The sequence below is a fragment of the Pongo abelii genome, chromosome 23, assembly GCF_028885655.2.
Source record: "Pongo abelii isolate AG06213 chromosome 23, NHGRI_mPonAbe1-v2.0_pri, whole genome shotgun sequence".
NCBI classification, from domain to species: Eukaryota; Metazoa; Chordata; class Mammalia; order Primates; family Hominidae; genus Pongo; species Pongo abelii.
In genome coordinates, this window is record NC_085929.1 from 28,120,590 (window position 1) to 28,133,293 (window position 12,704).

The 12,704-nt window shown below is 62.4% G+C and overlaps 1 protein-coding gene across 20 annotated transcripts in view; it reads left to right on the forward strand.

Moving 5' to 3' along the window:
* Positions 1–12,704, forward strand: part of ARVCF (ARVCF delta catenin family member) — a 59,608-nt gene that overhangs the window by 43,989 nt on the left and 2,915 nt on the right. For 11 of the 20 annotated variants that reach the window (XM_054543657.2, XM_054543667.2, XM_054543658.2 and 8 more), the window contains 14 exons: positions 104–630; positions 1,599–2,098; positions 2,746–2,929; positions 3,749–3,866; positions 4,236–4,407; positions 5,090–5,107; positions 6,051–6,122; positions 7,569–7,696; positions 8,017–8,167; positions 8,470–8,668; positions 8,751–8,862; positions 8,960–9,050; positions 9,374–9,427; positions 9,814–9,899. In XM_054543657.2, the coding sequence (XP_054399632.1) occupies positions 104–630; positions 1,599–2,098; positions 2,746–2,929; positions 3,749–3,866; positions 4,236–4,407; positions 5,090–5,107; positions 6,051–6,122; positions 7,569–7,696; positions 8,017–8,167; positions 8,470–8,668; positions 8,751–8,862; positions 8,960–9,050; positions 9,374–9,427; positions 9,814–9,899 (2,412 nt within the window). Of the gene's footprint in view, positions 1–103; positions 631–1,598; positions 2,099–2,745; positions 2,930–3,748; positions 3,867–4,235; positions 4,408–5,089; positions 5,108–6,050; positions 6,123–7,568; positions 7,697–8,016; positions 8,168–8,469; positions 8,669–8,750; positions 8,863–8,959; positions 9,051–9,373; positions 9,428–9,813; positions 9,900–10,448; positions 10,569–11,041; positions 11,891–12,704 lie in introns of those variants that run through there. The other 9 variants (XM_054543661.2, XM_054543675.2, XM_024240236.3 and 6 more) reach the window with 5 other exon arrangements.

Here is a 12,704-nt window from a genome sequence, read left to right on the forward strand (position 1 = left end):
AGCCTCTCATTGCTCGAGTGGGAAATTAAGGCCAGCCAGATCCCAGCAAAGCAGTTTCTAGGCCTCTCGTGCTACCCCACCTACCTGTCTATCCATCCACCAGGTCACCAAGACTGTCAAGACGGTGACCACTCGGACAGTACGCCAGGTGCCCGTAGGCCCAGACGGACTCCCCCTGCTGGATGGCGGCCCCCCACTAGGCCCTTTTGCAGATGGTGCCCTGGACCGGCATTTCCTGCTGCGTGGTGGTGGCCCAGCGGCCACACTCTCTCGAGCCTACCTCAGCAGCGGGAGTGGCTTTCCCGAAGGCCCCGAGCCCCGGGACAGCACCAGCTATGGCAGCCTGTCCCGAGGGCTGGGCATGCGGCCCCCACATGTGGGCCTCCTTGGCCCAGGCCCTGGTGATGGCTGCTTCACGCTGCCTGGCCACCGGGAAGCCTTCCCGGTGGGTCCTGAGCCTGGGCCACCAGGTGGCCGCTCCCTGCCCGAGCGCTTCCAGGCAGAGCCGTATGGCTTGGAGGATGACACGCGCAGCCTGGCCGCTGATGACGAGGGTGGCCCTGAGCTGGAGCCTGACTATGGCACGGCCACGAGGAGGAGGCCTGAGTGTGGGCGGGGCCTTCATACCAGGTGAGCTGCACCCGGTCCCCTGTGGCTACCTCCTCTGGGAAGTCCGCCGTCCACCCCCCAACTACAGAGTGCCCCACTTGTCAAGTGGCTGCAGTTGAGTTAGTCATGCACGTTAGTTTGAATTGGCCTTGGCTCTCGTCAGGGACAGAAGAAAGGTGGACCCTGGGATGGTAGGAGTTCGGCTGGGCACTGTCCTGCAGGCCCAGGGCCCAGGAAAAGCTGGGAAGAGTGCCGGCCACTGGCCTTGCTCCAGCCACACTCTGGGTAACCAGAACCCAGAGCCCTGGCCCTTGTTACAGCCCCTGGTTCTGTCCCCATTGCCCTCAGTTTCTGCATCTCTGGAGTGGGGATGTGACCACAGCCCGGGTCTGGATTTTGTTGTGTGACCCTGGCCAAGTCACCTGACCGTCACTCCTAGCCTCAGGGCAGGGGGTTTGATGACAGCAACCCACAGGGCTACTGAGAGCTAAGGAGATCTTGTGCCCCAAGGGGCTGGTGGCCTGAATACCCCTCAGGTGGTCCTGCTGGGATGGCTTCATGCGGAGAGGCCATTTACTCCCCTACATCCTGGCACAGCCAGAGATGGGCCTCATGGAAGATGGGGTGGTTTTGTGGAAGGGAGGTGAGACGGTCTTTCCAGCAGCCATAGCAGATGTCGCACAGAAACATGTTTTGCTCAGGATTGGGAAACTGCCCGGTGACAGCAGTGAGTGAGCTTGCTGTCCTGGGAGGGTTACCTGGGTCCTGATAGCCGCTGGCTGGGGTTTGGCATTTGGCTCTGAATTGGTTCTCACTGGGCTGGTGCATGACTCTCTGTGTCCCCACCATGCTCCGGGCCGAGATACAGGTGCTCTCAGCCCAGCCTTGCTGGGTGAGTTTGCAGTCCTGAAGAAGGTGTGATGGGGCAGCTCAGAGGCAGGGCTGGCGGCTGCTGTGACGATGTCCACGCGCCCCACTTGCCTGTGCAGGGCCTACGAGGACACAGCAGATGATGGCGGCGAGCTGACGGACGAGCGGCCTGCGTTCCCAACGGTGACGGCGCCCCTGGCCCAGCCTGAACGGGGCAGCCTGGGCAGCCTGGACCGGCTGGTGCGGCGCTCGCCCTCAGTGGATAGCGCCCGCAAGGAGCCGCGCTGGCGGGACCCTGAGCTGCCTGAGGTGCTGGCCATGCTGCGGCACCCCGTGGACCCCGTGAAGGCCAATGCGGCTGCCTACCTGCAGCATCTGTGCTTTGAGAACGAGGGTGTCAAGCGGCGTGTACGGCAGTTGCGGGGGCTGCCGCTGCTTGTGGCACTGCTGGATCACCCGCGGGCTGAGGTGCGGCGCCGGGCCTGTGGGGCACTGCGCAACCTCTCCTATGGCCGCGACACTGACAACAAGGCCGCCATCCGGGACTGCGGTGGTGTGCCTGCCCTGGTGCGCCTGCTGCGGGCTGCCCGGGACAACGAGGTCCGCGAGCTTGTCACTGGTGAGTGGGACCTGGCCATACCCACATCCCCTGGGAAGAGAAGAGTGTGAGGCTCAACCCGGGAGGAGCGAGGCCACTCGGCCTGCGACCACCTGGGAAAGCACCCGGTAGGCAGGAGTGCAGCTGCTGAGACGCTTGCCCCAGGAGCCAGGCATCAGGCCCAGACACTGTGACAGGTTCCCCAGTCTCTACCATAGCGGGGAGGCTGACACTGGGCCCCTCAGGCATGTCCCCTCACCTCCTGCCCCCACAGAAACTCTCCTGGGACCCACCTCCTTGGTTCCCACCCCAACAGTGCAGTGATGGGGCTTGTGCCTTGTGAGAGCTGAGGGACAGGTAGGGTCACCGTGTCTCTGTGAGGCCCTGTGGCCTCAGGAGTGTTGGTGCCACCTGCCATGTGGCAGGGAATGGGTGGGACGGGACAGCACTGCCACACCCTCCTCTGCACCTCCTCCCCTTTGGGGCTCCTTCCTAGCTGGAAACCAGTACTGGGTGTCCCCCAGAACCACTCACGGCTTTTGTTACTTCCTACTGTTCTGTGTGAGCTGGGACATGAGGAGAGTGGGACAGGTCCTGAGCGTGGCCACCCGGGGAGGTAGGCAGGCGGTGCATATGGTCAGCACAGATGGGCCAATCTTACCCCACAGGCACCCTGTGGAACCTGTCATCCTATGAGCCCCTGAAGATGGTCATCATTGACCATGGCCTGCAGACGCTGACTCACGAGGTGATCGTGCCCCACTCAGGATGGGAGCGTGAGCCCAACGAGGACTCCAAGCCACGGGACGCTGAGTGGACAACTGTCTTCAAGAACACGTCGGGCTGCCTGAGGTGTGGACCAGGCCTGGTGCTAAAGCCCACATGCACACCAGGCCCTGTCCTCGTGGTCCCAGATAGTGTGGAAGATGGCGGCGAGCTTAGGAGCACCAGAGCTTAGGAGCTTCAGAGCTGTGGCACAAATCCTGTGGATGAGAAGTGGGGCCTGATGGGGCTGTCCTCACCCCCACATGGTGCCCCAGTCTTCCCAGGGGCACCCTCTGGAGGGGTCTTTGTGGTACCATAGCCCTGCCCAGCTCTCACCTACCTTCCCATCACTTGACAGCCAGAGGGGGAGCTGGGACCTTCCTGTTCATCTGCCTGGGAGGCTCATCCCAGCCACCTGTGACCTCTGCCCTTCCCCTCCTACCCCTGGGAGGCCCTGCTGACCCCACAGAGTCCTGGGTCCCCACAGTCCTGCTTGTCCATCAGGGTGTTCCCCCGCAGCCCTGCAGGCTCTTGACCTTGGGGTAAGGTAGGGCCCAGAGCTGCCACTGGGGTGGCGAGGGACCCAGAATTGCCCTTGCACAGGTTCAGGTCTCTCTGAGTGCACCTGTCCCTTTCCAGGTCAGCTGGGAGGCAGGGAAGCCCTGTCTTTCCCTGCCCAGCTATCCCCAGCCAAGATAGCTGTCTGCCAGGGCTCCCCTCCTGAGGCCTGGGGGCAGTTAGCTTCTACCCTTCCACTGAGCTCCAGGCTGTGGGGTCCTTTCCCATTAGTGCGAGGAGGGCAGCAGCAGGGCCTATTTTGCAGATGAAGACAAGCCCACAAGGCCAGGGTGGGGCTGGGGAGTTTCTGGTAGCCAGGGGTCACCTGGCCTGCTCTTGGCCACACAGGAATGTGAGCTCCGATGGTGCTGAGGCCCGGCGGCGACTCCGGGAGTGTGAAGGGCTGGTGGACGCGCTCCTGCATGCCCTGCAGTCGGCTGTGGGCCGGAAGGACACTGACAACAAGGTGGGCAGGGACGGTCACAGCCTCATACCAAGGGCTGGAGAGACGATCATGCAGGTCCCAGGAGGCTGGAACTGTGGGAGCAGCACAAGGGAATGGGCTTGTGGTCTGGGGCGGCGTTCTGGGTGTGGCGCGCTTCTCAGTGACCACACTGAAGTGGGCACCGTCCTGCAGGCAGAAGGTGCGCCATGAGGCAGAGGCTTCCTCCCATGGACCCTCCCTGGTGGTTACCGCCCTTTTGCTCCCCTCCACTGTGGCCTCCCTGTCCATTTGCTCCCGGTGCCCTCATGCACACCAGCTGTGACCAGTCTTTCCTGAGGGCCAGCCCTGTGCCTAGGGTGCCCTGCCCCACCCACTCACCTCTCCCTGCAGTCGGTGGAGAACTGCGTGTGCATCATGCGGAACCTGTCCTACCACGTGCACAAGGAGGTGCCCGGGGCCGACAGGTACCAGGAGGCCGAGCCCGGGCCCCTGGGCAGTGCTGTAGGCTCCCAGCGCCGGAGGCGGGATGATGCCAGCTGCTTTGGTGGCAAGAAGGCCAAAGGTGGGTGGGGTGGACTGGGGTACCATCTCAACTCCTGCCCCAGCGGAAGGCTCTCTGTACACCCACAGCACCCCATCATGGAGGCTAGAGGACACCTGGTCAGCCCCAACAGGCAGGCAGGGAAGCCGGGAGTCAAGGAGGCTGGACTGCCCTGGGTCATATGGTTGATGGGGCCCAGGTCCAACCTTCCCCATCTACACTGTGGGACCCCCCAGGGAGTACACAAGGGAAACCAACCGATGCCCAGACCCAGTCTCTCTACTCCGGGGAGAGTTCCACTCGCCCATGAGTTGGGAAAGAGCCATGGCTGCTGCCTGCTGAGTGTTCACAGAATAGCTGTAGACTGCCACCAACCTGTGGGGCAGCCCCCCATCTGCCTGGGCAAGATGCCCTGCACACCTTCTCTACCGCACTAGCAGGGTATAGGTTCCCGAGACCTCCCCAGCAGCTGTGGGGGACCTGTACGCCACCTGCCCCTGCCCCACTGACCCCAGGCCTCCCTCTTCTTGTCCCCCTGGTGGGTGCTCAGCGCCCAGAAGTGATGGGATGAGGTTCCACATGCTGCCTGCTTGATCCAGGGTGTGCAGTGGGAACCTGAGGCCTCCGGGAGGGCATGGGGGGGTGATGAGTGCTGCCTGTTCAGGCTCCTCTCCTCTCTCCTCTGCTTCCTCCGGCCTCCCAGAGGAGTGGTTCCACCAAGGTGAGTCCCTTTTTATCCTGCTCTCCAGGCCTGGCATGTGCAGTGGGCACCTGGGAAGAGGCGAGCACGTTCCAGCCCCAGGGCCCTGCCCCACCCTTGGCTTCATCACTCGGGCTGCCATCTTTATGACAGTGGCAGGTGGGAAGGCCACGGGGCTCATTCTGTAACCTCAGACTTGCCTACCTGGGCAGAGTTGGGCAGAGCCAAGAGTGGGAAGGGCCCGGGGGTACTTGTCTCTAGGGGCACCAAGGAGCAGTCTGTTTCTCTGATAGAATGGGGCATCATGTGGCTCAGAGGGATACCAGGGTCCCATGCGGGTGAGCAGGGCAGGGACCCCAGGTCATCTGGCTCCACTCTGCTGCCTTCTGAAGGGGTAGAAGCATCATCTGACATGGGGAGAGTGGCTGACAGTGGGCTCACTGTCACAGAGGTGTGCAAGCCAGGGCTACACAAATGTTAAGTGGGCTGCTGTGGGGTTTCTCCTGGCTAGTAGATCCTGGGACAATGTCCTGACCCCAGCTGGGGGAGTTTCCCCCTAGTTCTGCCTTACTGTGTGACCCAAGTGAGTCTTGTCCTGGTCAGCCTTCAGTTTCTTGGCTTGTATCCACCTACCATCCAGCCAGGAGGCTTCCCTCAGTCTACATACCTGGCAGTTGTAAGGGAGCCACCGGGAGGGTCTGTGGTACAGCTCCCAGCACCTGGTGGGAGATAAGTCCTAGGGGCAGGGCTGGGACATCCCCAGGCCCCACTGCCACCAACTCCTACCCCTAGGCTAAACTGTCTGCCCAAACTCTGACAACGGTGCTCCACTCCCACAGGTGCCCAGGCCTGGACATGGGGGTGCCTTTTGGGGCCTGGGTAGGAGAGAACTGTGCCCAACTCTCCTGATACACCCATTCCCCATATGGGGTCTACCTCACCTCTCACCACCTTTCCCTTCCAGGAAAGAAGGATGGTGAGATGGACCGGAACTTTGACACGCTAGACTTGCCCAAGCGAACTGAGGCCGCCAAAGGTGAGTGGGCTGAGATGAAGCCAGCTCCACTGGGGGATGTCTGGGCTCAGGATTGCCCTGGTAGTGAAGCTTTGGGCCATCAAGCAGGCCTGGAGGGCCTCAGGGAACAGATGGGGAAACAGGCCCGTAGGTGCAGGATTTCCTGGAGGGTGATTCAGCACCGGGACACCTGCCGAGGGTTTAGAATGGGAGGCAGTGCCATGGGTCATGTCAGACAAGGTTGGGGGAGACAGGCACAGAGAGGCCAGGGGCTTGCTCAGCCTCATGGCGTGTAAGAGGTGGGAAGGTTTGGAGGGACGCCTCCAGTGGAGGCAGGGCCTCCTGTGTTAGCCACAAAGCTGAGTTCATCTGAGGGGGCTGGGAGCCAGGCGGGCATGCTCACATCCAGGTTCAGAGGGTGGACCAGACGGACAGCTGCAGGGGCAGGGCAGTGCCTACTGGGTTGTATGCTGGGATCTGGCTTGAGAGAGAGGTCTGTCCTGGTGGGGCCTAGCCAGTTGGAAGAGCCTGCATGTCACCAGGGTGGAGGGCTCCAGCCGCAGGAGGGCTATGGGGGAGCATTACAGGCAGATCAGGGCTCATGCAGATACCCCAGCGGGGAGTGTGCTTGGAGTGTGTTGGAGCAGAAAGCCCAGCAGGGCAGGAGTAGAGGGAGCATGGGGCATGAGGACTGGTGAGGGGGTGATGCAATGTCACTGGGCAGGTACAGGGGAGATTGAGGTAGTACCCAAGCCAGGCTGAAGCCCCAGTTTGGGGACAGGCAAGCTTGGAAGGCTGTCTTGACCCCTCATTTCTGGAGCACTGGGCAGAGCAGCAGGACGGCGCCTCAATTGCCCAGGAACTTGGAGTGGTTGCCAGGAAGAGTGCCTCCTGTTGCTAGGGCAGCTGCCCTGGTTGCAGTGCATCAGTTGACTTACAGAGGGTGGGTTCTATTGTCAGTGGGGGAGGGTGGGCCCTATTGCTAGGGGGCGTAGCTCTCTGCACAGCTTCAGTTACTGGTGAAAGCCGGTCCTCTTGCTAGAGGTGTGGCCTTGGTTACACAACTCTCAGTTACCGGCCAATGCTGGTCTTGTTGCCAGGGACGGTGGGCCCTATTGCCAGGGGCGTGGCCAGGATGCATAGCTTCAGGGACATACCGGGAAATGCGGGTCTTGTTGCTAGGAGAGCGTTCCTGGTTGACGCCTCCCTCCCCACCCCAGGCCTCCTGGATGCTCCTGCTGCCAGGCAGGTCCAACTGATTGAGCCTCAGTTTGCTCCTCTGTGAAATGGGAATGCTTTTCCCCTTGGGTGACTATATGTTGATAGTAAATATTACGTGACTCATCCACACCCATCCCTGGCCCCAGCTCACCCGCGCCCTGGGAGCTCTGAAGCGGGAAGCGGGAGGGGTATGATGGATGAGAGCAGATTCTGGGTGACTGTGGGTGGCGGTTGCCCTGCACCTAGGCTTTGAGCTGCTGTACCAGCCCGAGGTGGTACGTCTCTACCTCTCCCTTCTCACGGAGAGCCGGAACTTCAACACCCTGGAGGCTGCCGCCGGCGCTCTGCAGAACCTCAGTGCCGGCAACTGGATGGTGAGGGACCAGGTCTGGCAGGGTGGGCAAGTCCTGAGAGAGGGAATCCCAGGCACCTCACTGGTGCAGCTCCTGCCTCTGCTGGCGGGGAAAGGAGGGGCCACAACACCACCCCAAAATCCAAGAGGTGCATGGGCTGCGGGCAATGCGTGCACCCTGGACGGTGGGAAAGCCTCGGTGGAGGTGCCGTTGAGCTTTTGGGGTAGGGCTTTGTCGGGCACGGGAGCAGGAAGGTCCAGCTGGAGGAAGAGCGGTCAGCGTCTGGAGGTGGGAGAGTGCCTGGCATTTATGTCTGAGCAACTCTCTCCCCGCCTCCGCAGTGGGCCACGTACATCCGCGCCACAGTGCGCAAAGAGCGCGGGCTGCCGGTGCTTGTGGAACTGCTGCAGTCTGAGACCGACAAGGTGGTGCGCGCCGTCGCCATCGCTCTGCGCAACCTCTCGCTGGACCGGCGCAACAAAGACCTCATCGGTGAGGACGCCTGCAAAGCCACGCCTGGGCACCGAACTGTGCCTGCAGCTCTGGGGTCCCATTGGAGGGGCTTGGTGGATGAGTGGTTTGGGAGTCCAGGCCCCGGCCCTCTCGCTTGGGCGCTGTCCCAACTTAGGTAGCTCCAGCACCCCCGGCCCTGTCTCTGAAGCTCAGCGCCCTGCTCACAGGGTTGCTTGTGGCGGTCTCCAGGGGCTCTCCTGGCAGTGCCCCTCGCCGGATCCCTGCTCCTTCCTGGAGAGGTGGGACAGAGGTGTGTCCTGACACCTAGTCCTGTCCCTCAGGGAGCTACGCCATGGCCGAGCTTGTGCGGAATGTGCGCAATGCACAGGCTCCGCCGCGACCGGGGGCCCGCCTGGAGGAAGACACCGTGGTGGCGGTGCTCAACACCATCCACGAAATCGTGTCCGACAGCCTGGATAACGCGCGCTCGCTCCTGCAGGCACGCGGGGTGCCAGCGTTGGTGGCTCTCGTCGCCTCCAGGTGTGGAGGGGCGGGGTCGGTGGCTTGGGGAGCCGGGGAGGTGGGGGAGGTGCCGCCACTGACCCCGCCCCCGGCCCCACAGCCAATCGGTACGCGAAGCGAAGGCGGCGTCACACGTGCTGCAGACAGTGTGGAGCTACAAGGAGCTGCGTGGTACCTTGCAGAAAGATGGTTGGACCAAGGCGCGCTTCCAGGTGCGGCTTCCCTGGCCTTCCCTCCGTTCCGTGCTCACTTTGCCTTATTCCCACTCTATGTGCTTCACTCACCCTGTGTCTGTGTTTTATGTCTCAGTCAGCTGCTGCTACTGCCAAGGGGCCTAAGGGAGCACCGAGTCCTGGGGGCTTCGATGACAGCACGCTGCCACTGGTGGACAAGAGCCTTGGTGAGTGGTGGAAGTTAGGGAGCCTAGAGGGTGGCGACCCCAGCTGTCCCAGTTGCCTGACCCTTGGGTGAGGGTGAAGGAGGAGCCAGGCCTCCCACTGAGACGGCTTCCATAGGCCACTTTCCCTGCCCTCTGCGTCTTGGCTACTCCCTTCCCACAGCATCCGCGCTGTTGTCAAGCTGGGGTGAGGCTCTCAGCTGGCAGAGGTTGGGCAACTTAGTGACAGAGCCTCTAGGGCTACCTGGGCCAGCCCCGTGTGGGCTTCTCTGCCCCGATCCCCTCTGGCTGCCGCATGCAGCCCGCCTCCTCCTCCTGCCTTGCAGAGGGTGAGAAAACTGGCAGCCGGGATGTGATCCCCATGGACGCGCTTGGCCCAGGTGAGTGCAGATGCAGTGTGGTTGGTTTTCTGTGCCGGGAGGGGACCAAGGCCTGAGGTGGGCCTGCTGGTTTTATGGGGTGTAGTTGGTGCTGGGTGGAGGAGAGATATTTGGTTTAGGGGTGCTCAGAGAGTGAGGTACAGGGAAGCTAGAGAGGGATTAGTGCTCAGCCAGGGGCTCTGACCCACAAGTGGAGGGGAGTCTGGAGATTTGGCAGGGTGTTGGTGAGAGCTGGCACCAGCCTGGATCTCCAGGACAGGGTGGGTGGGGGCTGTCTCCCAAAGCCCCTGTCCCACGAGTCCCCTGTGTCTGGGCTGAGAGGGAGATCTGCTCTTACAGGGCTCCCCTCAGAGTGCCCCTCATGCCCCACCTTACCCCATCTACAGACGGATACTCCACGGTGGACCGGAGGGAGCGGAGGCCACGGGCCACCAGCTCTGCAGGAGAGGCCTCTGAGAAGGAACCCTTGAAAGTAGGTGGTCATGTGGCTGTGGGCAGGTCCCCGGTGGGGCCCTGTATCTAGGGGTTGCTGGAGAGCAGCCTAGGCCATGCTGGGTCTGTTCTGGACCCTGGGGTACAGCTGGGTTGTGCGGCCAAGCTCAGGAAGCAGCCCCTTCACGCCAGTCAGTCTGTGGGTACTGACGAATTTGCAGCTCCCACCCACAGGGGACGACACTGCCCGGCCACACCCTGCATGGGCCAGAGCCTGTGAGCTAGTGTGTGTGCACCCTTCTGTGCATGTGCGTGTGAGAGCCCACCATGGTCCACCAGCGAGGCCAGGACCTGCCACCTGCTGTGTGCCAATCCCCTGGCTTCCTGTGCAGGCCTGTGTGTGTGCACGTGCCCCCCTGGGCCCGTGTGAGCCACACCTTTCCAGCTCCCTGTGCCCTTGGTGCTCCCTGTGCTGTCCTGGCAGGCCCACCCTTACATCGCCAGCCTCGGCCCTGCCCCTGCCCTGTCCCCCTGGGAGCTCTGACTAACCTGCTCTATTGTGCCTCTAATGCCCACCCGTGCGCTGCAGCTCGACCCCAGCAGGAAGGCCCCTCCCCCCGGGCCCAGCAGGCCCGCAGTCAGGCTGGTGGACGCCGTGGGGGACGCTAAGCCTCAGCCCGTTGACTCCTGGGTCTAGCTTGCATGCCTGGTACGTTCTCTCATCTGGTTGTTCGTCCAACCGTTCCTGCCCTCTGGGCCAGGGCTTCTTGTTAGTCTCCGCTGCCTGCACGCTCTGCTCTTCCGGCACGTTCCGCGCAGGACTTTGGCCTCCAGTCCAGCAGCCCAGTGGCCCATTCCCGGAAAGACCAGGCAGAGGTCAGAGAGGGAGGGTGCTCCCTGGGCCCACAGCCCTGTCCCAGGCACTGTGGGATCAGGGGCCTGAGGAGATGGGACCAGAGTAGGGGTGGGCACCATACCCTCCAATGCTCTTCGGGGACCAGCAAGTCAGGATCAGCCCCGGTGCCAAGACCCTTGGGGTCAGCCCACACCACCCAGGGCAGATGCTTCTATCCACATCTCCATCCATGTAGCCTGTGGAGTTGGCTGCCCTGCCCTGAGGTTACACGTGGTCCTGTGCCTCTCAGTGGCTGCAGCGTCCCACCATCCCCTCTCCCTCTGCAGGGCCCAGGCCCAGCCTCTTGTTCTTAGGGCTTGGATCGTGGAAGAAGGGCCACCCTGAGCAGATCGTGCCTCGGAGCTTGGAGCCCCCTGGCGGCAGGGGTTGGCAGCGCCTCGCCCCAGCCAAGCCTGACTTTGGGGACACCCTCCTGCGCCCCCACCCCACTCCCCGCATCCTACCTAACTCCCTTGGCCTGAGTTAGCTGTTTACTGACATGGTGCTGTGTGTGAGCGAGTGACAGAAGGCCCAAGGAGCCCGACTGGGCTGCTGGGGCAGGGCCCAGGGAGGTGGCAGGGAAGGGTGCCTGGCTGGGCTTTGGGGCTGGTGGGATAGGAGGGTGCCTCTGGGAGCACAGTGCCCCAGTGGTGCGGGCCAGGTCTGGCGCCAGGGGCAGGCAGCTAGGCAGGGAGGGGGCTGGGAAAGAACTTGGACTCCTAAAGGTGGAGGGGCTCCCTGGGCACCCTGCAGGGAGGCAGACCACAGTGTGGGGGGGTGCCCCACAAGGCCCAGCCCTGGGCATGGAAGCTTTGGAAGCAGCAAGGTGGGGGTCAGGCCACAGGTGCCCCACCTCCCCAGAGCCCTGCAGTCACGTGAGGCCCCTGTGCAGTAGAGAGCCCTTCTCCAGCCCATGCTGGCTGGGGCCAGGGCCGCCGCATCTGCCTGGAGCCTGGGCAGCACCTCCGGGACTGACCTTCGGCAGTGGCTTGGGGACTGCTTTCAGTGCCTGCTGTTCGTGACTCAGAAACAGAAGAAAAACACTGAGAAAAAGCATTAAAAATAAGCCAAAATAAGACTATTGGTAAACATCTAAATTTTTGTAAGAAAATTTAAAAATTAAAGCAGCAAAGGAACTTTTTGCTTTCTGCCACTCAGGTCTGGCACAAGTGGCTGGCTTCTGCCTTGTGTCAGGGGCCTCCGCGCATCTGGGGCAGGGCCCTGGGTGGAGGTGGTCCCAGGTGTCCATCTGCTGTGTCCTGCAGAGGCTCTGTTTCTGGTCCCTGGGTGGCCCCAAACTTGTCCACTTGGGCTCACTGGTCTGTCTATCCATAGGAGTGGGCTGGCTGGGGGCTAGCCAGGCCTTGAGCCCAGGAGTGCTATCTTGGCTAGGGGCTGGTCTGGGTGCAGGTGAACTCAGCTAGCACAGGGTTGATCTCTGTCCTGAGCCTGGGAACTGGGCCCTTGGAGCCTCTGAGGTGGCTAGCAGTCTGACCCCTTGGAGGAGCTGGGGGCATCTCTGGGTGTAGGTGGACACAAACCAGCACTGCATCCTCACTCATGGGCCGGGGAGGCAACTACAGGGATGCGGGGGCTGGTCTGAGCCATTGCCTCTTCTGTAAGCAAGGCCCAGTGGGGAGTAGGGAAGGAGATGCTTCTACTCTGTGCCACATGGGGCCCAGAGGGGCTGGTGCTGCTGTGGGGTCCACCTGTCCCCAGCGCCTGCTTGGTCAGACAGGTGTGAATGCTGGCTGACTCCTCTTCATTTCCCAGGCTGGCAGTCGTCCCCATGGGGCTAACAGGTGCCCCTGGCCTAGCTGCAGGAGGGCTGACATCTACACCACTGTGGCTGGGTGGCCAGTGGGCCAGGCGTGCCACCCAGAACCCAGCCAGCTAGGGGCCCCGCCCTTAGCATTAGCGTCCATCAAGGGGGGCTTTGAATGTTTGGTG